This window comes from Cyphellophora attinorum (assembly GCF_001299255.1).
Source record: "Cyphellophora attinorum strain CBS 131958 chromosome Unknown Contig3, whole genome shotgun sequence".
NCBI lineage: Eukaryota > Fungi > Ascomycota > Eurotiomycetes > Chaetothyriales > Cyphellophoraceae > Cyphellophora > Cyphellophora attinorum.
Genome location: NW_017253231.1, coordinates 44,994 through 66,957, shown reverse-complemented (window position 1 = coordinate 66,957; position 21,964 = coordinate 44,994). Strand labels below are relative to the sequence as shown.

General features: G+C 53.5%; 9 protein-coding genes across 9 annotated transcripts; 3 read left to right on the top strand and 6 right to left on the bottom strand.

Moving 5' to 3' along the window:
* On the top strand, positions 1–2,384 carry AB675_8262 (GTPase-activating protein; the record flags this gene model as incomplete). Its single annotated transcript, XM_018148695.1, has 2 exons — positions 1–2,185; positions 2,230–2,384. 2 exons carry the CDS (start codon positions 1–3, stop codon positions 2,382–2,384), a joined length of 2,340 nt encoding a protein of 779 aa, XP_018004229.1.
* Positions 2,385–3,081: 697 nt separating this feature from the next.
* AB675_8261 (Sec14 cytosolic factor) lies at positions 3,082–4,221 on the top strand (the record flags this gene model as incomplete). Its single annotated transcript, XM_018148694.1, has 3 exons — positions 3,082–3,350; positions 3,400–3,523; positions 3,574–4,221. 3 exons carry the CDS (start codon positions 3,082–3,084, stop codon positions 4,219–4,221), a joined length of 1,041 nt encoding a protein of 346 aa, XP_018004594.1.
* A 342-nt stretch (positions 4,222–4,563) lies between these two features.
* AB675_8260 (uncharacterized protein) lies at positions 4,564–5,475 on the bottom strand (the record flags this gene model as incomplete). Its single annotated transcript, XM_018148693.1, has 1 exon — positions 4,564–5,475. One exon carries the CDS (start codon positions 5,473–5,475, stop codon positions 4,564–4,566), a length of 912 nt encoding a protein of 303 aa, XP_018004674.1.
* A 273-nt stretch (positions 5,476–5,748) lies between these two features.
* Positions 5,749–6,633, bottom strand: AB675_8259 (uncharacterized protein; the record flags this gene model as incomplete). The annotated part of the gene is made up of 1 exon (XM_018148691.1): positions 5,749–6,633. One exon carries the CDS (start codon positions 6,631–6,633, stop codon positions 5,749–5,751), a length of 885 nt encoding a protein of 294 aa, XP_018004170.1.
* Positions 6,634–8,647: 2,014 nt separating this feature from the next.
* AB675_8258 (uncharacterized protein) lies at positions 8,648–9,480 on the top strand (the record flags this gene model as incomplete). The annotated part of the gene is made up of 2 exons (XM_018148690.1): positions 8,648–9,121; positions 9,178–9,480. 2 exons carry the CDS (start codon positions 8,648–8,650, stop codon positions 9,478–9,480), a joined length of 777 nt encoding a protein of 258 aa, XP_018004268.1.
* Positions 9,481–10,007: 527 nt separating this feature from the next.
* AB675_8257 (GPI transamidase component GAA1) lies at positions 10,008–12,170 on the bottom strand (the record flags this gene model as incomplete). Its single annotated transcript, XM_018148689.1, has 2 exons — positions 10,008–12,109; positions 12,158–12,170. The coding sequence occupies 2 exons, from the start codon at positions 12,168–12,170 to the stop codon at positions 10,008–10,010; spliced, it is 2,115 nt and encodes a 704-aa protein (XP_018004372.1).
* Positions 12,171–13,219: 1,049 nt separating this feature from the next.
* Positions 13,220–14,170, bottom strand: AB675_8256 (Rhomboid protein 2; the record flags this gene model as incomplete). Its single annotated transcript, XM_018148688.1, has 3 exons — positions 13,220–13,446; positions 13,507–13,628; positions 13,680–14,170. 3 exons carry the CDS (start codon positions 14,168–14,170, stop codon positions 13,220–13,222), a joined length of 840 nt encoding a protein of 279 aa, XP_018004495.1.
* A 980-nt stretch (positions 14,171–15,150) lies between these two features.
* On the bottom strand, positions 15,151–17,018 carry AB675_8255 (uncharacterized protein; the record flags this gene model as incomplete). The annotated part of the gene is made up of 4 exons (XM_018148687.1): positions 15,151–15,702; positions 15,757–16,074; positions 16,263–16,810; positions 16,862–17,018. 4 exons carry the CDS (start codon positions 17,016–17,018, stop codon positions 15,151–15,153), a joined length of 1,575 nt encoding a protein of 524 aa, XP_018004356.1.
* Positions 17,019–19,297: 2,279 nt separating this feature from the next.
* Positions 19,298–20,759, bottom strand: AB675_8254 (Ubiquitin carboxyl-terminal hydrolase 8; the record flags this gene model as incomplete). The annotated part of the gene is made up of 2 exons (XM_018148686.1): positions 19,298–19,801; positions 19,860–20,759. The coding sequence occupies 2 exons, from the start codon at positions 20,757–20,759 to the stop codon at positions 19,298–19,300; spliced, it is 1,404 nt and encodes a 467-aa protein (XP_018004273.1).
* Positions 20,760–21,964: the final 1,205 nt, after the last annotated feature.

Sequence of the window (21,964 nt, the reverse complement as noted above, 5' to 3'; positions counted from 1 at the left end):
ATGTCGGTCGCGACAATGCTACAACCAGCAAGCAGAGGCTCGGCCTCTACTGGCTCTTCATTTGAGCCTATATCTCGCACAAATACATATTCCAGCCACGATGGCACGCGGTCCATGCGACAGAGCAAGCGTGTGAGCATGACCGCGCTTTACGTATCCATGAGTGCGAAGGATAAGGATCTTGAGATAAGCGATGACCTGGCACGGGCGCAAAGGACGTTACGAGATCTCAAATCAAAGATATCCACTCAGTCAAAGAAGAATTTCGTCCTGGAGAAGGATGTGCGATATCTGGACTCCCGGATCGCTCTCCTCATCCAGAACCGGATGGCGCTGGAAGAACAAAATGAAGTCGCGAGCCATTTGGACGAAGCTGCCGAGTTGCAGGAAGGGTCGTTTCCCAACGACGATAAGACCCAAAGATATGGCAACCTCTTCTTCATGCTCCAATCTGAGCCAAAACACATCGCACATCTATGTCGGCTAGTGACCATGGCTGAGATCGACTCGTTACTCCAGACCGTCATGTTCACCATATACGGCAACCAGTACGAGAGCCGAGAGGAGCACCTTTTGCTTACTATGTTCCAATCAGTACTCACTCATCAGTTCGAAACCACACCGGAGTACTCATCGTTGCTGCGGCAGAATACCCCGGTCTCGAGAATGATGACAACCTACACGAGGCGAGGACCAGGCCAGGGGTATCTGAAAGAAGTCCTCGCCGAGAAGATCAACGGCCTCACAGAGTTGAGCGATGTCGATTTGGAGATCAACCCCCTGAAAGTCTACGAGACGATGGTCAAGCAGATTGAGGACGACACTGGAAGCCTGCCGGAGGATCTGCCACGATCAGTCACTGCCGAGTTCGCTGCCGAGAATGCCCAGGTGCAGGCAATCATCACCCCAAGGCTAAAGATGCTCACCGAAATCGCCGAAGGCTTCATTTCCACTATCATCGAAGCCTTAGAGGAAGTGCCATATGGCATTCGGTGGATATGCAAACAGATTCGAAACCTGTCAAGACGCAAGTACCCGGACGCACAAGATCAGGCTATCTGCACCTTGATCGGGGGATTTTTCTTTCTGCGTTTCATCAACCCGGCCATTGTTACACCAAAGTCATACATGCTGATTGAGAGAGTACCGGAGGAGAAGCCGAAGAGGACACTGACCTACATTGCCAAGATGCTTCAGAATCTAGCAAATAAACCATCCTACGCCAAGGAGCCGTACATGGCCAAGCTCCAGCCTTTTATCCAAAGGAATAAGGATCGGGTCAATAAGTTCTTGCTAGACCTGTGCGAGGTCCAGGATTTCTACGAAACCCTTGAGATGGACAATTATGTCGCCCTTTCGAAAAGAGACATCGAGCTAAACATCAGTTTGAACGAAGTCTATGCGACACATGCGCTACTCGACAAGCATGCTCGTGAGCTCGCCAAAGATCCGGACTCGCATCTGGGCACCATACTTCACGAACTCGGTCCAGCACCACCCCAACTTCCACGCAAGGACAATCGCGCCATCAGCCTGCCGTTGTACAGCAAATGGGAGACTTCATTTGACGAAATCACTCATGCTCTCGACATCACACAAGACGAGGTGTTCTTCATGGAGGCAAAAAGTGCCTTTGTACAAATCATGCGAAGTTTACCACAGAATGCCAACATCATGCGACGGCCTCTGAGACTTGACTACATTGCCAAGGCCGCTGGGCAAATGAAAGACCCGGTCATGGTCCGCAAGGGCATCCGATGCATGGAACTGCTCACTTCTCTTTCTGAGATGGGAGTCATCGACCGTGCGGACGAGTACGCCACGCTTCGTGACGAAGTGGAGCAGGAACTGGCGCACTTGGGCTCATTGAAGGAGAAGGTACAGGAAGAAACTTACAAATTGGACGACGTGTACAAGACTATTCGCGACCACAATGCTTACTTGCTGTCACAGCTCGACACATACAAGAGCTATCTTCACAATGTTCGAAGCCAATCGGAAGGAACCAAACGGGGAAAGGAAGTGAAGGTCAAAGAACTCGGCCCATACAAATTCACCCATGCACAGCTCGAAAAGGACGGCGTTATAGTCAGGAGTAATGTTCCTGAGAACAGGAAGAGTAACATCTTCTTCATGTTCCGGAGTCCTCTCGCAGGTACATTCGTCATCAGTCTTCACTACAAAGGTATGTCAACTCAATATTGTTCGGCAACAACTAACTTTGACCAGGCCGAGCTCGCGGTCTATTGGAGCTCGATCTTAAGCTAGATGACTTGCTTGAGATGCAGAAAGATGGTCAGGAAGACCTCGATCTCGAATATGTGCAATTCGACGTGGCAAAGGTGCTCGCCCTGCTCAATAAGAGGTTTGCACGGAAGAAGTAGACATCGACATCAAGAGGCGGAGAACAGGCGGGGAAGTGATGAAATTGGGACGTTGGATCAGTGCAGTGTCGGTGTTGACGGCCACCGACTGAAACTTGTAATCGTAACTGGGCGGTGTTTTCATGGCGAGACGTTTGATGCGAGTTCTTGCGAGCGAGCGACTATGCTGGTTTGGAAGCGCGCAAGAGTGCTCGGGACGACGAGGTGCCTTCCTTTATTTCAACTTGACGAGGAGATGACTTTGGATGGAGATACACTTGTACTAGTAGGATTGCGAGGGTAATTTCCGTACGTCGAAATGGATCAAACGCAGAAGTCTTCCAGTGCGTTGTTCGTACTTGGCCCATGGGAATACTCTCTTATGACCGTGTGGCGTTGGAGACCGACCATGTGTGGCTGTTGCCATTTCCATTTCAAGTTCCACTGGATTTCTTTGAAGTCGATGCCAAGGCTCAACGTCATGCAGCGCTCTTGCTTTCGATTCGATTTCATTGTTGTGGCTCGTGGGGCATTTATTCGTCCTTAGTCGTCTCGCACCTACGCTCAACACGCCAGAACCTAGACACCCATCACAGACTGATCCCCTCCTCAGCATTGTTATTCCTCACAACCAGCAGCAACGATAAAGTCGCCAAAGCTGCATCGCACCCACAAACATTGCAAACGTCGGCCCCCTCTCCTCCCAGAGCCGTCCAACATGTCCCGAGCGTCAAAGGAGAGCCAGCGGACAGCGCAGAAGCCCGTGGAACTGCAGCTTGATCCCAAGTACGATGACTACGACTATCCTACGACGGCACCAGAAGTGCAGTCCGGCCATCCCGGCCATACAACGAAGGAACAAGATGCCCAAGTATTTCAGCTGCGGAGTATGCTTGAGGCAGAGGGATACACAGAGCGACTGGACACGCTGACCCTCCTTCGCTTCCTGAGAGCACGCAAGTTCGATGTGAACTTGTCGAAGCAGATGTAAGCCAGCCCGCCGTTGCCTTTGCAGTTTCATATTGACCTGGAACAGGTTCGTCAACAATGAGAAGTGGCGCAAGGACTTCGGGACGGAGGAGCTGACCCGAACCTTCAAGTACACCGAGAAGCCGGAAGTGTCAAAATACTACCCTCAGTACTACCACAAGACAGACAAGGTACGCGGTCAAGCGCCGTTCACAGACATTCGGTTGCTGACGAGATATAGGACGGACGGCCGGTGTACATTGAGCAGTACGGCGGCATCGACCTGAATGCGATGTATAAAATCACAACCCAGGAGCGTATGCTGCAGAACCTTGTCGTCGAATACGAAAAAGTAGCCGACCCACGCCTTCCTGCCTGCTCACGAAAGGCTGGCAAGCTTCTCGAAACGTGCTGCACGATCATGGACATGAAAGGCGTGGGCGTCACCAAGATCTCCTCTGTCTATGGCTACGTCAAATCCACGTCATCTATCTCACAGGACCACTACCCGGAGCGATTGGGCAAGATGTACATCATCAATGCGCCTTGGGGTTTCGCGTCAGCGTTCAGTTTCATAAAAGGTTTCCTCGATCCCGTCACCGTTGCCAAAATTCATGTTCTCGGAAGCGGCTACCAGTCAGAGCTACTGGCCCAGATCCCCGCAGAAAATCTACCAAAGCAGTTCGGTGGAAAGTGCGAATGTCAAGGCGGGTGTGAGTGGAGTGACGCTGGTCCATGGCAAGATCCCCAATATGTCAAGCCGGCGAAATGGGAGAAGCAGAGCGATGCTCCAGCTGCCGCTGCACCGGCAGCGGATGCTAAAGCTGCCGAGGCTGCTCCGGCCACACCTGCTGCTCCTGCGGAAGCCGCGACGAAGCCTGCTGCTTAGTGGCCGTTCGGCTCGAAGAAATGATTTATGAGACGTTCAAAGGAGACATCGGTAGAGACGAAACTTCCGGACCTTGGTTACGGTATAGATCAGTCACAGCACGTCGCCGAACACATCTTCCGATCACTTGACGCCTGGTTGATCGCCTGAAAAGGCTCGACTGACCGTGCTGGACGTGCGGACAGGACAGGACCTCGATGCCAAAGCCTTGCATACGTAACAACTGCGCAGTAGAAGATATCATAAAACGAAGACGCCGGCACGTGGCACCGCCAGTGGCCGAGCAGCATTGGAATACAAGAATTGCTTCTTCAGACGACGGTCTTAGCAGTCCTCCGTCCATCACTCCAACTCCTGCGCCACGGTCATAGCACGCTGTACCTTCCCCACACATCCTGTCAATCCTCCACCTCCAACCCCCGATCCCCCGGGCATCGCAGACGGAGCAGCAACACCACCATCTAGATTCTGAGGACCAACTTGGTGCCCACTTAACCGCGCCAACTGACCAACCGCATCCTCGTACCCGCTCTTCACGTCCTCGTACCATCCGTCCCTCCTCCCGCTTAGGTTCCACAGGGTTTGTTGGACTCCGTCCATCTCATCCTCTCGCTCTTGTTTGACAGCCACCATCGCAGCTTCATGATCCCTCTCCTCAGCCTCAATCTCCCCACCCAACGATTCTCGCAACTGCACCGCACTCCGTCCAGGCGCCTCGCGGCGCAGTTTGCTGACTTGCGCCGTGAGTGACTCAAGCTCGCCGTAGAGGGTCGCGAGGCGAGTTTGTAGCCGTGAGTCGTAGGGGGAGAGCGTGTAGTGGATGCCTTCGATCTCTGTGTGCTCTGGTTGTTGTTGCTGCTCTTGAGGCTGTCTTGATGATAGCGTAGAGTCTGTCGCATTTGTGAATTGTGGGAGAGTGTGCGCGTCGAGGCCGTTGATGGTGATGGACTTTGCGGCAGCGGTCCAGGTACGTTCGAGGAAGGCGGTGGTCAGGGCTTGGACGTGTTGGCGCAGAGGATCGGTCTCTTCATCTGTACTTGTTGTGGATGTAGTGGTTGTGGGCGGTTGATTTGCTTCGGAGCCGCCGAGTGTGATGTGTGTGGCGGGCTTGGAGCGAAGAGCGGCAGGTGGGAAGTGCAGGTCGAGCTTTTGTCGCGCAGAGGTTGTGAGTTGATCCCGTAGGTGGGTGAGGTCGAGTGGGGACTGCAGTTCGATTTTGCGGTGGTGCGGGTTTGATTGTGCTATAGTCGCCATATTTTTCTCTTCAAAATGGTACGCAATCGGTGGTGATGTGAACACGCTGTGTACTTGGTCTGCTGCGCTGAGTAGGAAATCGTACACAGGTGATATCTGATGAGCATGGCGGGCTTGTTTACCAGTCGCGTCTCGTACCCAATCGGCAAAATCAGTTACCGGAGATAGTGGAGCTTCTCAAAGCCTAGAAGGCACGCCCATCGCGTTGAGATCGCGCTTACTCTGTGTCGAACTCTTTTGTCACCTCAAGGACCTCGCACTTGTTCTACGTATCTATCCATTCAGCGCGACATACAGCTGCCACAGACTGCCAACAACGATCGCTCCACCACCCACAACTACAGCGATATTCCAAAGCGATGCCTTCAGAGCCTCCTCGTACATCGAACCAATAGAGGCCTCCATTGTCTTCACATCATTGCGATGTGGGAAAGGCACCCCAGGTATATCCTTGCCCAAAAATTTACACAGCGGCTCCCATCCATCACCCATTTTGTACTCGAGAAGCCTTTCCTTTGGCATAGTCGCTCTGATGTCTGCGTTGTGCTTTCGGTACGTCTCGCGGGCGTTGGCCACAACAGTCCTCGCGGAGAGGTCGTTCATACTTCCGGTCCAATATCCCATCCAGTTGATTCCAAGGTTTAATATTCTACCAGTCCGGAAGGGATCAGTGATCTTGATAGTGCTCGTGATGCGATTGATAGCACCTTCTGCGAGCTGTTGCATACTTGCTAACCATTTGTCCTCATCACGGTCCACGAGGATCAGCTTCGAATCTGGGTACGCCTCCATGAGCTCGCGCCAGAGCAGTGCGCAAGGCGCGTCGCCAGCCGCCCCGCAGTGCCCGAGCACTTGGTCGAATTCCTTCGTCCCAAAGGGCTCACTGTTTGGCGAAGGCCGGTACTTTGCAGCCAGTGCTTCTTGCCATATGTCTGCGTCCTTGCAATTCGCGAATACTGATGACATATGGTATGGGTTGGCATAGCCGAGAATGCTGAAGGCCTCATTGAGAGACAACGTGCCTGTTCGCGGTGCTGAGACATTGATCACCTCCAGCGGGACGATACGTTTATGTCCCCGTCGATCTATGTTTTGGTCTGGGTTGAGAAGTGCCGCCCAAGCTGACAGCCGCTCATAGTCCTCCTTCGTGGCGGGCATCGTTGAGCTAGCAGAAGTGGTGTGCTTCTGGCGAGCATTGAACAACGAGAGACGACCTTTTGTAGCTTCTTGCATGCGGTTTACGCGTATCAATCGATCAATGTGGTGTCGATCTTGGTTAAGGCGTCCCGTCCTTGGTATTGTAGGCATTCGTGGGTTAATTCCCGAGGTTCGCATATTGATCTACTAGGGTTCTCAATCGCTGATACACGGTCATCACTACAGCAGTCGCAACGTCTCTCAGGCCGTGGCAAGTCTTGGCTACCACATCGAGAAAACACAAACTCCATCGCGACCCAGGACGGCAATGCTCGGAACACAAGCGATAAATCCTGCTACGGCCGCTTCTTGTCCAAGGCTTCCTGCATACCAGGGACGTGTCAACGGATCTGGATTAAGTCTCTCGAACGATGGCTGCGCTCGTGCCTGAGGCATTGCCCACGTTCCGGACCACCACTTACGGACGGTGCTACGTTCAATAACTCGTCGGATTACGGGCATCAACCTCTTCCACCTTTGCGTATGCTATGAACGACCTCAATCCTCGGGTAGAATACAGAGCCTGGTTCCACGTACAAAGTATCTACGCAGCCAATCAGGCAAATAGTCTTCGTTGCAACGCATACGACCAGAATCCAGGACGGAGTGGGTTGGAAAGACTCTCTCACGTCCCTAGATTGGTCCCGAACAGGCTATCAGATAGCGTGATGAGACTCTGCATCAAGTCGCCCTGCAATGCCCGTTGCCTCATCCGGGTGTGCTCTAACGGCGCTGTGCTCTTCCGAGAAGCCGGCTGAGGCCAATGTCAGCACTGTGTCCCCAAATGTCTGTGGCCTGTGGGCCAAGTGTGGTCAAGAACTCGACATGATGAGCTTGTCTCGATGCTTGTGCAGTAGTACGCTTGATGTCGTTCCGTGCTCTAGATGGAAGCGATGCAAAGACGGGATTTCGGAAGCAGCTATCGTCCCTGGTGGGCCGGATAGCAACGGAGCTACCCAATTCGTACCTGTAGGACTGGAGCTCCAGATTTGAACAGATCGTGCACGCCCTTTGGCTCGTTGCATGTAGGCCGCATTTGAGCCGCCTCGGAAGGGGCGTTCCCGAAGAACACGACGCGTTTGTTCAAGAATATAGCGTGTGAACATCAGGCACAGTAGATGAGAACCACCAGCGACAGCTCCATAGACACAGCTCATTGCTCTCCTTGATCGCGCGTGCAGCGTCCTGGACTTGATGAGAGTCACCAAAGGTCTTGGCGCCAGTCCCGGCGGCAAGATGAAAATGTCCAGGTTTGCCTCCCCGGCGCCGCAATCATTGGGGTTCGCCAGGAACGGGCTTTGAAAGCCATGAAACAACTTCCAATCGTTGCTCGCTTGCTCACCCCGGCCGGGCGCGCTTCATATCGAAATCGGTTCCCGTCAACAACAAATTTCGACTTTGTGAATTCAAGAGTTTGGTCAATGCAAGCACCGGGCTTACATTTGTCGTGCGGGCCGGATCACTGTCATTTAGGGGAAGCTCGCCAGCTCGTATGGTTGTCACGTAGTGTTCGATAGAACTTCGTCGTAGGTCTTGGCATTGGTGGTGGGCTGAAAGATGTGTCTCGCCATCATCAGGTCCGTGAGTGAGCATGCACGTATGTACTGGCTCCGGGCCGTTGATCAAACGGTCCTATCTTAATTTGGAGCTTCTCGTGCGAATGCATCGTGCGCGGGAATTTCTATCGTGTGCCGGCCGATCAAGGCGCGTCGAAGGGGCCGAGCACCGTAGGAAAGCTCGACTCGTCACGGATTGCTCAAGCGGCCTCGAAGGTCTCCAACAAGCCATATGAGTCCTGTAACGTGGAGGAAAAGCTCAAGAACTAGGATGCTGAAGCTGAGGGAGGAAAGTCGTCAACCTCACCATGAAGTAGGCCAAGGAATTTGAGTTTGTCTCCACTCAGGAGGCGTACTTCTGTAGTGAAGCGTATCAACCAACAGCAACGACCATTACTCGCGGTATCGTGTCACTGAATATGACTTCCGCTGCTTCGCCTGAAAAGCAATACACATACTATCATGCCGGTCCCTTGTTCACCCTCGCCGACCTGACAACCAACATCGCGCTCTCCACTCTCATCAGCCAGATCTCTAAGAGCCGCTTCCAGCCAGTCCTCCCACAGGACCTCGAGCCAAGGCCCATCCCATCGATATCTTCAACCATCTCCGCAACGACCGCACCATCATCGGCCCCACCGACTCCGCACACAATCCGAGACACAGACCTCCAGGCCCTCCTCTCCTGCGACCTCGCCCTCTTCATCTACGACGGCGCCGAACTCGATGCCGGCACCGTCGTCGAATACATGTACGCCAAAGCCGCCGACATCCCCTCCGTGATCCTGCGCACCGACTTCCGCGGCGCCGGCGATCAGGCCACCCTCTCGGACGGCACCAAGCCGGTCGACAAATGGAACCTCATGTCCTCCAACTGGCCACGTACCGTCTCCGTAAGCGTTGATAGTATGGTCGGCTACAAGGAAGGCTTGCTAGCACGCCCGCGGAGCGCATCGGGGCAGACGACGCTCCGTCGGTCCTCGCGGCGGCCGGGGAGGAGAAGGTGCCGCGGAATTTTCGGGCCGCGGAGGGTTTGTTGCATCAGACGGCGGAAAAGGTGGTGGCGGCAATGGACGAAGTGGTGTCGAGACCGCCGCGGCTGAGGCCCGAGTTGAGAGCCGCGGTGTTTGAGTGGTTGGCGATCATGCCTGGTTTTCAGGCTCCGGGTGGAGAGGGTGGAAATGGAGACGCAGATGCAGTGAGGTGGGCGAAGGGTCTGCTGGAGGCGAAGGTCGCGAAGGGGCTACTGTAGGGCCGTGCACAGTACTCTGTCAGTAATGCTGTGCAGAGTGTGGCAGCAGCAGTGAATGCATTCTGGTTCAATGATAGACTTATGACGCGCCGGTTGACTAAGACCGGATGTACTCACGCCGGATGACTGGGGCCAGACGTAGGCTCAGACCAAGCTGGTTGACCATTGTGAACCGTGGGCTCTAGCCACACCGGACGACACATGTGTGTAACGACAGCCTCTAGAGTGATAGACACGATAAGGATTTTCTCTGCCGCGCGTAAAACATTGTCAGAACAAAATGCACTGCCGCGGTCGAGCTTGATAGCTCGCGCCGGTTGACTGGAATATAATTCCTCTTTCCTGGCCTGAGCAGTCTGTAGTATACTTCACATGAATCGTCACAGACTCATTTCCCTAGTGCTGGCCGCTAGCATTGATGTTCATGTCAAGGGGTAATAACGCGTCTGAAAGTGTGACGATGCTGAACGCAGATGTTGATTTCGTATATGGAATGCATCGTTCTATGGCTTTTCCCTCGCCGAATGCTATGATTGTGCAGACTTCGAGACCCGACTGCGTTTATCGTCTGTGATTGCTGCCTCCGACTGACTCTGCTCATCTGCGACCTCCGCCAATTTAATGTCTCGTTCCGCACTAGGAAACCACGAGCTCGCTACCACCGTCGCAGCTATGGTCCAGGCAGGCCACCATATGCAAAACACTCCCAGAGGCACACCCCAGCTGCCTGAAATATTCCAGCCAAAAGCGAATTTGAGCAACCACTGACTGATCAGCATGAGTCCATCTGGGTGCTGGAGAACAGAACTCGCGTAGCCGACGAGACCCATCGCGACCACGACAGGCGATGTCACCAGCAGGAGCGCGTATTGTAAGGCCGCTAAAGCAGCCTTCCCGGGCACTCGATCCACAAAAGCGATCGGGGCGCAGGCCAGACCCAGAAACATGGACAGGGAGAAGTTCAGTGTGGCAAGGACTGTCAGGAACAGCCCAAGGAGCAATAGACTGAGGCTCTTGAGCACGACATATTGTTTGTGTGTCGGAGCGCTGAAGACCGGGACGGTGGTGTTGTATACTGGCAGATCCTTGAGGACGCCGGCCAGTGCGGCAGGGAATAGGAGCGATCCGAAGCCAATCAAGCTCAGCATGGGTGTGATGCTCTCTCGGCTGGCCTTGCTCAGGATCAACAGCGGGACGAGTGACGCCAAGTGGACGGCGGTGATGATAGAGATTGGCAGCGTGAGAGATCGCTCTATGGGGATGAAGCTGCGATCGCCGATGGATGCTGTAGCTTGCGGCTGCTCCGGTATGTCTTGCGGTACTGTTGACGAGACAACATTCGAGTTTCCTTTCGAGTCCGCTAGACCCGTCACAGTGCCGTTAGCGGCACTTTCAGTCCTTTTCACAATTTTATAGCCACTCAAGACCCACAAGTAGATGGCCATGACTGTGTAGGCGGCAGCGACTCCCATTGCACTCGGCAGATATGTGCCTATAGACACGAAGCGGTTGCTCTGCATGAGCAGGTAGAAGAAGAAGCTCTGGTGCAGTTTCTCTAGCAAGTTGTTCAGACTCCGGACAGTGCTCTCGACCGTGCGACCAAACGCCATTTCATCCTGCCAGCCGTCTCCAGCAGCCGTCAGCGTAATGGCGTCGATATGGTATGGCATGAAGACGGAATGAGGACCAGTCGATTGTCCCAACGCTTGGCTGATCATGCCCTTCCCAAGTACACGAGTCCTGTGGTCCCAGTCGTTGTACCTCTCCTTGGGACCCCCGTGCTCTTGACCCTGAATGTGTGCGGGTATGCCCATCTGGCCGCTGGCGATGCTGACAGCAGTATTGAAGAGGTCAAGATTGGGCAATTGTCCGTTGACGCCATCGTAGGCGAAGGAGAAACTTTCAAAGCGGTGCTCGAACGGATAGTCAATACCCACAGCGCCCTGTAACGCGCCTGACTTGAGTGGCAGATCCGCTACACTGCTGGGATCATGTTTACTGAAATAAGCGTCCACCCAGGCTTGTGGCCCGGCCTTAGCATCCGGAGTGATCAAAAAGATGATGTCCTTTGACCACAACGACCATTTCTTGAAATATTTCGCCAGTGACAGCAGCAGTGTTACCCCTTGCAAATTCAGCTCGTTGTTAATGTTGCGTATGGGCGCCATCAGAACAATTGCTTCTGTGCCGTCGCCTCGAGGCGCCTGTAGGACGCCATAATAGTTCTCCCCTGCGTACACGGTTCCTGACGAGCGGTATTCGTACTTCTGTGTGGCAGTCTTCAGACCAGCATTGCGGAACAACTCTTGAAACTTCCGCCTTCTGTCGTCATCTGAGGCGGGCAATGGATGGTATATCTTGGTCCCATTCTCCAAGGTAGTCCATGGCTGGACGATCATGCGTGCGACTTCATGCTTGTATGCACGGAACACATTCTGTTCCGAGCCACTGTAGTATGTGTGGACTTGACCGGGCAGCAAGGCGTTCTCGGAGATATACGTTTGACGTGAATACTGCTGGAGAGGCAGAAGCAATAACCATATAACACCGGCTATCATACACAATGCGGACAGATAGGGTGGCAGACCCAGGAGTCGAGGCGACGCTCGCACACGAAAGAGATAGTCGGCTGCGGAGGCTTAGCTGGAGACGTTCAGCGCTGCAAGTTCTGACTTACTGACTATTCCCATGCTCAAGGCCTTGCTCTGCCAACGCAAGCGTCGATGCAAGGCCGACAAGATGTGCGGTCGTGGTCAAGTTCGAACTCTCGAAGAATGCACGCATTGATCTCCAAGACTCCAACAAATCTGATGCTTCGGGGGGCGCCCCCGCCGCCGTCAGGGGGTCTCATCAAACTTGACTCAGACCGGTTGACGTGCTTGAAACCGTCGAAGAGATTTGTTACCCGGCCTGAGAATTTGGCTGCTGGCGCATCGGACTACATTGGAAGAGACATTCACTTCATGGGTTGCCTCATCAAGGATCATCCATGCAAGGCTGTTATTGTTCATCTACATCACATAGCCACGTCGTTGTTGCCATGTCCGATCACCCGAGAACCCTTGAGGCGTCCGTCAATCTATAAATTCGACTCGAGAAATGTCCAGAGTAGGGGTACTTGCACCCTTTCCTTCTTGGAAATTCTACACTGGACATCTCTCGAGTCGAACTTTTAGATTGACGAACGCCACACCTTCCCACTGCATGCCAGAACGACAGGAAGGCAGGCACCGGTTAGGAAGGAGCGCTCTTGGAGAGGCGCTCCAAAGTGCAAGAGCTGCTCCCGCTAGCGGCTTTCCTTGAGTCGTACTAGTGTACAGGCCGTCTCCCTCATGGTGGAGGCTAGCACATCTGCTCCGCAACGTTGTGGCCAATATATAGCGTGCCCACGGTTGACGTGAGCGCCGGTCGACAGAAGGTTTCCTCTTTGGCAGATGTCCGACGATCGAATGGACCACTGACTTGATCTGCATTCGGCGGTGTCGACCAGATCCTTCTGGCTTCCAATATTCAGTCTAGTGTACCGAGACTTGGTGTGCAGTGATGTCAATCGCTGAAATCTGGCTAGAAAGGTGGTGTGGCTAGCGTCACGATGCCTGTGAATGGAATCGATGTCATTGATCGGACGAGGAGCCTATACTTCCACTCGGCTCGCCGAGACAGATCGACATGAGTAACATGATGCTCCAGCCGTCGTGGGTAGACTCGATACTTGATTTCGTCCTTCTCCCACATCTTGCTACGATGAGCCCAGCCGCTGCCCTCCATTCGTGCCGACCCATCCTAGTCCAATACCATTCGCATGTGCTTGCTCATTCGCACTCGTCGGGAGTACACCATACCTCCCATACGTCTTCTGGTCAACCGAGACATAGTGCGGCACTCTTCCTAAGAGGTTCAGCTTGCCTTCGATCCACCTGATGACTTTGTCTGGAGGGGCTAGGAATCGTATGTAGCCGAGGCCCCCTGTCAGTGCCGTTAGTACCTGGCATTAAATGCGGTGAGGATAATTCCTAGTGGACCTACATAGATAGCCAACTGCCAGGGCACAGACGTGACCGAGCAGACTCGTCCCAGGAATCAAGATTGCCGTGACTACCGCCAAAACTATTGGCGTTATCCACGTTGGCACTTTGACACCCGATATCCTGTAGCATGTCATCAGGACGGACGCTTTGTAGCATATCTTCTGAACTTACTCAAAGAACGGATTCGCCCTCCAACTCCTCACACCCTCGCTCGCAACCAGCAAGAAGACGGGCCCGCTTGCGCCGCAAATTGCTGTATCGCCTCCCCAAATCCCCCTTTCGACCAAAATATACAATCCACCCGGTATCGTAGCCAATGGCCCTGCCCAAAGCGCAATACTCGTCAACGTCCCGCACTCCTTCTCAAACCGCTCCATCAAAGGCACCAACGCCAACGTGTTAAAGAACATGTGCAGGAAGCCGGTGTGTATGAAGATATACGTGTTCAACCTGTGCATGCCACCGGTGAAGATCCCAATCACCGAGGGCTTCAGGGAGCCCCAATTGACGACTGACCATACCGACTGGAACTCAAGGACGTAGAAGAGCAGGATGAGGAGGATCGTGATGCGCGTGAAGAGTGGCAGCCGTAGGACGTAGCTGCGGATGCGGGCTGGCGATACTAGCGCGGTCGGGAGGGAGAGAGGCGTCGATTGCGCCATGCTGTGAGGACTGAGGCTTGTTGGCCGGGGCGAGGTTTGGGCGCTGCTGGCTCTTGTGCTTCCTGGCCCTGTTGGCTCCGGAAAGCCTTAATTTCAAGAGATTGCTCAGCGGAGCGGCGCCCACGTAGGGCGAGGGTGTTTCAGGTAAGAGGCAATCGTAGATGAGGCTGCGAGCGATGGGCAGAGCAAATGCTGTGTAGCCGATGATGTCGCGTGCCGCAGACCAGGTCGCGCGTGAAAGGAGCGGAACTTCTGGGATTACTGATCGCAGGTATGTGCGGCTAACGCTGCAGGTACGATCTCTTGCTTCTCGCTAGGCTTCGGCAAGGCACTCGTATTATACCTGCTGCCACCGCTGAAGGAGCTGCAGACCAGGTCGAGAGCGTGAAGTCACAGGAGTCGTTGATCATGAAATATCCGGCCCCCAAACGTTCCTCGGAGGCTCGGAAATGAATGCCAAGCAATTCGAGGGACGCTGGTTCTGGTTCAGTGATTCGTGTCTCTGCCAACACGACCATGAGGTGAGAGTATTTCGATCCACGTACATTCGCGTCCACGAAGCGCACTACAAAACGCATGTGGAACAAATAGAGCCACAGGAGTGAAGTCTCATTAGTGCTACTCATGAGCTATTAGGGAGCACTTCCGCCCGCGGCACAAGCTATCTGTCCTCCTCTCCGCCAAACGGCAGTCTATCAAATTCGATCTGGGGATATCATAAATGAAGCGTACGCGCCGGTACGGCTTTTAGAAATCGCAGTATTGGGTATCGTGGCAATGAAAGTCAGAATGTCGAATTAAGCAGAGCATTTCCAGTGCAGGGAGAGATATCTCCCGACTGCGAGAATGCCTAAAACGCCAAAATGCAAGAAAAGGCCAAGTCCATTAACGTCGATAGAAGTCGTAATTCGGGACAGATCATGAGCGAGCGTGCTGAATTGAAGGCCGCCTGGGAGCGACGCGATTGTCGGGTCTGGTCATTAGTGTTTCGGTGAGCATTTTGCCTCGCGTCGGACAGCCCAGCCTTTGAACGCGATCACAACGACAGTCCAGGCCATCAGAAAAGATGTGAAGCCCATGACGACGGTGAAGACGAACATGGCCATGATGCCGCGACTCTCCATAGATCGAATTATGTCCCGGCAACTGGCCATGAAGATGAGCCCACCACTGATCAAACAAAACGCCGAGAGCAGTTCCGTGGGAGGACGGCTTGGATATATCGAGGTTGGTGGCGAGATGTAGAGGAACAGGTAAGTGAGAGTGCGTGCGATCGCAAAGCCAGAGAGCAGTGTACCCCACTGCCCGTGTACCTTTGTCGAAACCATCGAGTCTTGAGAGTGCGAAGACATCATGATGCCGAGCAGCATGATGACCAACGCAGGGACAGGATTATAAGAGAACCCGTACGTCTTCGGTTCTCGGTAAAGTTGTTGCTTGTCGTCAGAGTCGACGCTGCGACCGGCGGGCATCATGTCGACAGCAGTGTTGAGCCAGCTCCTGATGGTTGTGGATTCGACAAGCATGCCGAGCTGAAATCGATGTTAGCAGCGTACTCATCGGACAATCTGATCTGCTCGACTTACTAGGCCACCACCGAAGAACATGATACTGATGGAGACATGCTCGAAATCTTGAGGGTCCCACTGCCCACCCCAGGCGCCGAGGTGCTCCAGGAAGACATTGCTGGCACCGTACAGCCAAATGACGAAGGACTCGGTGAATTCAGCAGAAGGCATCCTGGCGTTCCACTTGCCAACCTGGGATTGGCTTGGCTTGACTTGCCATGCCCAACCCCAACTCGCAAAGCAGCCCATCCAGCGGCCAAGGGTGAGCAGTCCATACCAAAAGAATATGCCGCCTTTGATGAAGTGAGCGAGTCCGTTGAAGACATCAGTGCCATGCTACAGTTGAGTTAGCATCGGGAACTCGTCGGGTAAAACATGTGTCTTGGCAAGACTTACCATCCAGCCAGCGAATGTAACGCAACCCGTCATAAGGCAATATAGCCGAGGAGCAGAATCGTTCGGTCTACTACTTCGTATCCTATCTCTGCCGCCCTTATCAACCTCTTCGAGAACAAGCCTGGTACTTTGGCTGACAAGAATGTGTCCACAACCTTCACGCGGAACCTCGAGTGGCTAGGAGATGTCTCGGGCATAGCAGTGGGCATTGGCATCGAGAGGCCTTCCTCATCGTCTACATCTTCGTCGCGCTCGAGTTCCTTCGATAGACGATACATGTTGCTCGGCGAGATATCTCTCGGACTGTTGAGCGTCGCTGAGGATCGACTGGTAGGTGAGCCACTGTCAGCTGACCATCGGTAGTCGTGATACGGCGAGTTGTGATTGTGCTGGGCCATATTTGCCGCCGACATAGGCAAGAAAGCCGCCGTCTCGGACGACATAGGCTCAATCTTACTTGTGCGTCCTGAGTACAAGAACAACAAGCTCATGACAGCTTGAGCGGTCATGACCCATGTCGCTATCCATCCGATCTTGTGGTGCGCGTTGTTCACATATAGGTCTGGTGTGCTAACGTTGTAGATGGTCGCCAGCGTGACGCCAACACCATTCACGACGAGGAAGAGCAACTGGACTGGCAATGTATACCGAGATCGAGCAATGCTGAACATAACACCTGGTCGACGTCAGACTCAAATGGAACATGTTTTTCCAGCGGCACACTTACCGAGTGGCAGAACGAAGAACCACGCGAGTACCATGAGTCCGATATGCGCCATCATGAGAGCTACGTGCGAGGACAGACCAGCATAGTACGTCACCTCTCCAGTCGACGGCGGTCCATGCTCGAGTTTCGGGCCATCCCCAACGTCCATGTCACCCATGCCGCCATGATGGCCATGGGCAGAGACCAGCACGGAAAGGTGGAGCAGCACAGCTGCGACAATAGATCTGGAGATGGACATTCGGCGACCGCGGTCTGCAGTTGTGACACGAGATGATCGTGGCAGTGCAAGTCGTCAGGCACGGCCCGCTTTGTGGAGGATGATGGGCGAGGAGGACCTGTGACAAAGTCTGACGCGAGTGAGATCTCAGATGTGAGAACCAGGCACGTTCGACCAGTGATTGGTGTTCGCTGAGATTTGTCTGGATTGTCGAGCGGGTGGTGTCTGTCTGATGGAAATTAGAAGAAGCAGTGAGACAACAGAGCAGCGCATAAGCCGGTGCTGAATTTGTAAGATGGGCAAAAGAGCAGGCTACAAGAACCCCGACCGAGAATTGCGAACCGGCGAGCTTAAGGATCAGCTATCTGAAGGATCGGTAAGTGTTGTCAGCATAACTATGAGGAATCATGGGGCCTGAATTGAGCTTGACTGGCCCAGCAATGCAGCAGTGACATGATTTTGGTATGTGCCACAAGGAAGCGCCCAGCGAAGCCGGCATTTTCGGATGATTCATACCATACGAGTACAAGTCATGAGAGAAAAAAAAGATCTTTCGGACATAACAACAGTGTGATGCGATACGCGTGCCTGCTCCATTGGCAACGACAGTGGAGACCTGGGCGGAACCGCATCTGACGTTCTCCAAGGTGCTGACTCAAAATCGAGGATGAGCTCATTGTCGGAATAATTGTTGAACGCAGATTTGACTCCCTTCGATTGTGATAGTCACCGCTATTCGGCGGCAAGATGGGATTGTTCGGAATGGTCGGGCCAAGTCATTCCACAGGAACGATGCTAAAGCACTGGATCTCTGAACATGCTTGTATTCATCCAAATGCTCCTGCATCCAATGTTCTTTGGTGTAGAGTAAGACCAGCTTGACAGGGTGGGTGGCTTCCTGCCCAAGTGATTCCCAACCAGAATGCAAGTGTGCTGAGTGCACCGTGAGAAGGCTCCCCATCACGGCAGCGAAAGCGCCGCGTAAGTGCGCCGAACAAGGGGTGGAAAGAGGGGCTGCGTCTGCGATGCAGCGCAAAAGCTGCCAACGACTGGGGGCAGCCTGAGGTACCAAGTGGATCGGCGCCTTCGTGGTGGGTGGCCTGCACGTTGGCAACAAGACGACAGCGAGTGAGCAGCCACTATACCCACTATGTGCAGGCTCGTGTACCTATCTCGTAAGTTGCGTGAATCGAAGAGACATGTGGCGGGAACCGGCAAGTTAGGCAGCCTCGCATTCCGCGGCGTGCCGAAGAGACAGCACATTATCCCGTTACAGAAACTACCAAGTATCTGACCTGGTTTGTCATCCGGCTAATCGGCCACCTCTACAAGTGCACCTCATACATCAGTGCGGCCTTTGCCATGGGATGAGCAGATCATTCTGGTGTGTCATTGGGCGTGCACAAACTTTCGAGGTTGAAGATCCCCACGGTACGGGTCATCGGTAGCGCACTGGCAGCGTTCGACGCACTATGTCACGAGTGCAGTGCATAGTGCATGACTCCTGTGTAGGCTTTTGAGTATTTGCAGTATAGTTGAGCTCGAAACTACGGCTTCGCATAAAATATTTGTGCACGGCACATGCGCTGTGACGCCCAGCGATTGTTCGCGCTCGCACATTCGTCACACCGACGAGGGAACGTTCAGGCAAACAAGCACCTGCAACTGGTAGATCTGCAACTAGCGCTGCAGCAACCACTAGCGTTGAGAAAAATAGTTGCGCAATCGTATCTAGGTAAGCTAGGCATTTGCGGGCACTAGTATTTTGCTCCGGCCACTCGTGAACTTTCTGGGCTCATCCCAGCAACCGAAGACGCAATGACCCAGACTGGCACCATGCACGTGTGTATGTAAAGAGTCCAAACCCCGCAAAATGCCCTCGTTGCGTTCTAACGCCAGTCAATGTCATATGACCGGTCTAGGCCTGCACACGTCAACCATGTCTTACAGAGTTATGCAGCAGCCAAAGCAGCAGGACTGGCTAGTGATTAGCCGATCTTGCCAGATGCCAACGTGCCGACAGTGTGCCAATCGCGGTGGTAGACTCTTCCCAGTCAAACGTCGAGACTGAACCTGTCTGACGGCACCAGAGGCTGCGAATCGCCCTGTATGGGTCACTCCGACGAGTAAGCACGCTCGCGAAGGCGTACGATTCTGCCGTCCAGTATGGTCCAATGTGGCTTCACTGTAGATCCTGGGTCCCTTGGTGTAGAAGGCTGCTAGTCCAGATTACGCAAAGAGTAGAACAGTAAGTACGCCTCTTGTCGCAGGACTTCCTCTATCGTCGTTGCCGACACAATCTCATCATCGAAGCGGAACCACTTTCTATCGATACGGCAGAAGGCGAAGTAATGGCCATTGTGCACGTTGTCACCCTGATGAACAACGACACAGTCCAGATCGTACACCAATGCATCTCTCTTCATGCCAGTGGTAATGTGTGTAACGTATGGCATCATGTTCAGTATCAGGGGGAAGTCGATCTTGCCGTCGTACTTCTCCTGAACAAGGCAAGATCCAGCAGTTTTCATGCCGAATCGCTTGACATGGACGCAGAGAATTGTTGGGAGCTGACCGATACGGACCTGCTTTGATGCCGTCCGCGGCGCATCGCATTTTCTACATTTGTACTGCTCGGCGGAGAGCACTTCTGGGGCGGTGTAGCTTCGAAGGCATTCGTGTACAGTGGGAACAACTGTCTTGACCTCGGGCTGGGCTTTCTTCTGGTGAAGGAGTGAGTCTTGTGCATTCAGGTCAATCAGTATTTCTTCGCTGACTTACTTTTCTCTTGAACTGCTTCTTGAAGTCTAGACCGATGCTGGAGTATTCCTCCTCTGTAACCGACACTGTTTTGCACTTGTCGCAAGTCACCTCTTGGTGAAGTCGTCCGAAGAAGACCTTATGAAAAAAGCACTCGCACTGCAGTCTCGAGTCTGGGTTGGCTGATAGCGACTCGTGAAGCTTATCAACGATGAGCATGAACCATTCTTGAGCATCTTGTTGATGCTTTCCTTGCATATGCGGTATGTTCTTCCAAGAGGCGAATAGGAGGTTAACCGCATGCGCTGGCTGTGAAAGGTCGGCCTGCACAGCATCGGAGAACACTTCAGTCATTCCACAAGCAACGCAGGCCTTGGGATCCTTCTCCTCGTCGTCCTCGTCCTCAGAGTCTGAATCAGCCTTCTTGTCTGCCGCATTGGAGATCGGACAAAGATGGACTGGATGTCCCATGCCCAGGAAGAAGCTTGCTAGCAGCGGGTTGTGGACCATCATTTGTATGACAGCATTCATGTAGCATGTCTCTCCGAGGTTGAACAACCCTCTCACGCCCTCGCGCCCACACGGCCGCTGAGATGTGTTCGCCGCAACGGCAGCATCCTCTTCTTCATTCGCCTGAACCAGGTTCCCTTTCTTCGTACCTTTGCGGACGAAGTCTGGATCGTAGACCAGGTCCTGGCACGCTGCACAGTAAGTTGACCGGGAAGAAGTCGCAAAGCTGTGCTGGGTCTTGCTGTAGTGGGCATCCAGTTTCGAGAACCCTCCCTCAAAAGGACAATCCACGCAGATATACTGGACAAAGTCCCGGCCAGCCTCGGTGCCCCGTAGCTTCCGCACTTTTGACGCAGTCTTCTCGTCCATATGTTCGCAGCCGGGCAGCCTCAGCTTCATGAGGGTCCCCATCTTGACCTTCTCTGTAGGACGAATAAGGTGGCTGAATCACAAGCACCAGCCGACTGGGAAGTGGCGCCGGCTCTCGCTCTCCCGACAATTATCACGATTGCCGATCCTTCATTGTCTGCTCCGTGTATCATGCGGGTCTATAGAATATTATGTGCGATGACAATATACTTCAGCTCTGGGCAAACAGTACCATCGTGTCGAATCCCAAGAATCCGAAGCGCCTGGGAATTTGCTTAAACTTCCGCCGCTAATTAGCTTCTTCTGGCGGCTGCGAGGCAAAACTCCCCGGCTAGGACTGCCCTCGCTGTCATCCGCCGATCCATAAGGCAACCAAACGGAGCATTCATTCGCGAAACATAGAATTATGGGAGCTATGCAACACATTTCTCAGCTACAGTAGAATGAGAAACCATTCATCATGCCGTCCTGATGGTGTTTGATACCATTCATATCAACTGTGGTCCTTGCCTGGAATGCTGCACTTCCAAGCGCATATGTGCATACAGGTTGTCACTAAGAGTGCTGGGGCATCTTCCCTACAGCGGCCGTCCCTAACCAGAACGTCCACGATGGAGCAATTCTTTGCCTTGACGCTCGAGTGAGGCTCTTTCAGCCCACCATCTCGATCAGCGTAAGGGTGCTAGTACTACAGCGCCCTCCCTGGCCGAGAAATCCATGGTAAGCAGCAATGTGGCTTGAGATTCGAAGGTGGTAGACTTGGTGAAAACGCCCAACACTAAAAGTCACAGCTCGCCACCCTCACGGTGGTTGGAGTTCTTGACTTTTCAGGATCAGCTTTCATTCTCCTTCCAATGACCAGACACTCGGCTTCTCTGATGAACTGGAAGTATTCATGTCTGTGCTAGGACTATTCGACTGTTATCCTGCCGATGGCGTTCCAGCTTCTGTCTGCTCGGTATCCCGGCTGACTTTGGGCATCGACGAATGCTGTGAATTGGTCATTTGGGGCTTTCGAAGAAGCGCAGACCAGTATGCCGAGCTCCCCACGAAACTGACCCCCAAGTGCTACGCTATTCAGCAACGCGATCGCCGCACTCGTTGGAGCTTCCTAGCTGGGCCCGGTTGAGGACATATTCACTCGTTGAGCCAGTGCTGTCGCTGTATCGACGGAGAGTCCAACCTGCCACTTTCTGCGTTAATAGAGACTGGTCAGAGCCCAAAGGATCGGCGTTCCTCAGAAGATC